At 35.1% G+C, this 3,952-nt stretch overlaps 1 protein-coding gene across 1 annotated transcript; it reads right to left on the bottom strand.

Annotated features, from left to right (window-relative positions):
* Positions 1–3,380, bottom strand: LOC142326928 (putative oxidoreductase TM_0325). The gene is made up of 3 exons (XM_075369656.1): positions 3,362–3,380; positions 663–749; positions 1–566 (listed from the first exon to the last, which is right to left on the bottom strand). The coding sequence occupies exons 1-3, from the start codon at positions 3,378–3,380 to the stop codon at positions 1–3; spliced, it is 672 nt and encodes a 223-aa protein (XP_075225771.1).
* Between the last annotated feature and the right edge of the window lie 572 nt (positions 3,381–3,952).

Genomic DNA, 3,952 nt, shown 5'->3' with positions numbered 1-3,952 from the left:
TTAAGAAGGGCATATAGAACGACCTCCATCAACTGGAAAATTAACACCAGTAATAAATTTAGCCTTATCGCTTGCTAGAAATGCAACAGCTTCTACAATATCTTCAACTGTTGTAATTCTTTTTAGTGGATGTTTTTTTCTACTTTCTTTAATATATTTTTTATATTTTTCTGGATCCATACCACCTGTTATATGTATACCGGTATCTACAACACTTGGATTTACACTGTTTACACGTATATTTTTGGGTGCAAGTTCTAATGCTAAACATTTAGTGAATTGATCGACTGCAGCTTTAGACATACAATAAGCAAGAATACCTCTAAATGGTCTTAATCCAGCCAAACTTGATATATTAATTACTGTTCCATTAGTTTTTGCTAAGTATGGAACAGCATACATCGTTAATAAGTACATTGATTTTACATTGTTATCAAATATTCTATCAAATTGTTCAACAGTTGTATTTTCAATACCACCGAGTTCATACACACCTGCATTGTTGATAAGAACATCTAGTTTACCGAATCGATTAATTGTGTACCGTATAACATAATCTGCATGGTCTGGATCAGTTAGATTACCGCATGGGATATGTGGTTTAACCGTTGCAAATTTTCTTATTTCTTTATAACTATAGTACAGTTTTGAAAAATTTGAACCCGTAAGTGATAATGTTGCACCTAATTTTGCAAAATGTAATGCTAACGCTTTACCTATACCAGAATTTGCTCCGGTTATGAGTACAACTTTACCAAAAAAATCAGTTTTGCTACCATATTGTATATGATCCCTCGGAGAGAGTGATTCCCTAGAACTAAATTCCGCTGTAGTGTACTGTGAATCTGTATCAACTTCAGTGCTTGTTAATGTCATTGAACTTAAACTATCTTTAAAAGATGAAGTATCAGCACTACTGTTGAATTCAGAAGCATCCAAACCAGCATCTTTCATAAAATTAGTAATACTAATAGTTTCACCACTGTTAAAAGTAACATTACATTTGACCCCACTAAAAAATAAAACATATACAACTAAATTGCAGGTTAACATTTTAATTACTAAATAACTCATTTAAAAAGTTGCATAATGTATTACACAAACTGTATGTAAACAAAAGATAATAATCTTTGTTTTACTTATCTTTTTTATTACTGATTTGACTGTTATCATTAATTAATTATTTTGATCAATTACCACTGTGATAAATGGTTATTAAGACACAAAATATAAATGTATATATACATATATATTGCTTCCAATCATTGTTTGATTGTCATGTATTTTATGATACTGAACCATTAAAGAAAAAACTTAAAATTTTTGTAATTAAGAAATGAATTTAAATGAGTAATTTTTTATTGGATAATATTTATAAATTATAACATGAAAATAATCGTAGAAAAAATGTAAATAAAACTTCAAAAGTAATTCTCATGAGAAAAAATAGATGAAAGCATGTGTCAAATGAGAACTAATTGATTGAATTATAAATATTTTTAAGTTGGCTCACTCATTAAATAGATAGAAATTCAGCAACCTGCAACATTTATGAAGGAATTCCTAGAGCTTCTAAAAGAATCTTCTAGAAACACATTTCTTTATATTTAGATTGGTACGTTTTTCATATTTATATGAGGTATATAAACCTTAATTTAATAAACTGTGTTTAACTTTTTGATATTGAAATCACCTGCTATTAAGCTCAGAGATAAAATTTTGGATATCTCTAAAGTGGAAACCGCTGGGAAATTTCTCTCATTAAGGTTGGCGAATCTGTGTCGTTCATGGCCACGATGTATACACTGCATTGTTGTCTGTAAGTTCGCGTTATTGTATATTTGATTACGTGTGAGTTATTACGTTATAAAATGAATAGGAAAATCGAGATTGCCGCCGAGTGTGAAATACGTGGAGTCATACGGTTTTTAAACCATCAAAACGTTAAGCCAGATGAAATTCATAGGCAGTTAGTTGCTGTGTGCGGTGATAATGTAATGAATGAAAGAAATGCCCGAAAATGATGTGAAAGATTTCGAAACAACAAATTAATGTGCATGATGAAGAACGTTCGGGGAGGCCCTCGGTAATCACCAAGGACTTGTTGAAACGCGTCGATGATGAAATCAGAAAAAGATCGTCGCTCAACGATTTCCGATCTGGCCCTTCTTTTTCAAGAGCTGTTATAGGTCGCATTGTTCATGACTATATAGGCTTCAGAAAGATATGTGCACGTCGGGTGCCGCACGTCTTAACGGAATATCACAAATAAAACACAAATTGGATCTGTTTTGGAATTTTTGATGTGCTACATAGAAAAAGGTGACGATTTCCTTAATTCAAGTGTTACCGGCGATGAAACATGGATTTCGTATTAAACGCCAGAGAAAAAACGGCAGTTAAGTGAATGGCGTCATCCTTAATAACCAATCAGACAATAAAGGTCAAACCACAGCCTTTTGGGATCAGTTTGGCATACTGCTGATTGATTTCATGCCATGTGGAACAACTATAAGTGCAGAAGCCTACAGCGAAAATCTAGTAAGTTACGGCGCGCCATTCAAAATCGGCGTCGTCCTGCTGCACGATAATGCACGTCCACATGTTGGTGTCCGACACGTGATTTATTGAGAACATTTGGATGGAAAATTTACGATCACCCACCATATAGTCCGGATTTAGCTCCTTCTGATTACCATTTTTTTGGGAAATTTGAAGAATTTTTGAGCGGTAAGCAATTCGCGGGTGACGATGAACTTAAAAATGCTGTTAAACAGTGTATAAATGGACTGGCAGCAGAAGAATACGACGAGGGTATGTTGAAGCTGGTGTATCGCTACGTTAAATGTCTTAATTCATGTGGCGATTATATAGAGTAGTAAAAAGTATGTAGTTTAAGAGAAATAAAAAATATTTATAAAGTTTTCAGAATCAATTTTTTTAGCAGGAAACGGTCTTTACTTTATCGATATTTCTGTAAATTCCGAAATGTTTGATACGAATTACGTATTTCTAGGAAACGTACTTTTCTGTAGTTAGTTAGTTTTGAGTGTGAAACCAGACAAGTCATCATCGATTGAAAACCATAAGAAAAATAAAAGCCAATACGTAAGACATTAATAACAATTGCAGTTAAAGTAGATTCCCACAAACTAAACTTGGCTATAACAGATCAAATGAAAAAAGAAAGCCTAAATGTCCTTTGTGTGTGAATAGAAAAAACAGATTAAGATGATGTAAAAAAGGAAATCCGACGCAAACAGTCTGACGAAAATAATCTTGGTTCTAGCATCATGGTTTTGTGATCGACCAAATGAAGTGTGGTCGACTACACGTAATTTTTTTTGTTATATACTATCACGACGGCCCTCTCTACTCATTACTTGTTTTTTTAACAACCATCTTTTAACGTACGGAAGCAACCAGGAATCATCGTAAGACATCTCTTTAGTCGACCCCGTATGTCATGGCGGGTGACTGCCCACCCATCCTGTCTTCATCCACTTAGGGACTCACCCGTTGGGGTCACCCCACATCAACGGAATACCCGAACCTCCTATTCAGGAAACTCAGGCACCCCTCCATGAAGGAGCTGCCCTTCCCGGTCCTAACCTAATGCTCCGGACATGTGTTTCACATGACCTTCGCAACGCGCCCACACGCTCATACCATGAGGGTTCCTCATAACATTATCAGAAACACCCGGACTCACCCATTCTTGCGTATGGGCATGCCCAGGAATCCTAGTCATGGGGGCTACCTCCCTGTCCTGAACGCCACCATGATTCATCCCCTTTCGAGTTTTTTTTTAATTTTTTTTTCAGGGGGTTTCCTCCTCAGACTTTGTTTTCAACATTACCCCATTCAAGTTAGATATCTCCAACCACGTATCCTTATTTTTCAACATAAACTTAACAACAGTCTCTGGTGTTATGACCACTGTAGACCTCCT

Source organism: Lycorma delicatula, chromosome 6 (genome assembly GCF_047948215.1).
Source record: "Lycorma delicatula isolate Av1 chromosome 6, ASM4794821v1, whole genome shotgun sequence".
NCBI classification, from domain to species: domain Eukaryota; kingdom Metazoa; phylum Arthropoda; class Insecta; order Hemiptera; family Fulgoridae; genus Lycorma; species Lycorma delicatula.
This window is presented reverse-complemented; position numbering and strand designations above follow the sequence as displayed.

Excerpts from the sequence above, each read along its gene's own strand:
- LOC142326928 (XM_075369656.1), bottom strand. Across the intron at positions 567-662 it reads TGCAACATTATCACTTACGG|ACCATGCAGATTATGTTATA; the intron begins GTTCAAATTTTT and ends TAACTGATCCAG.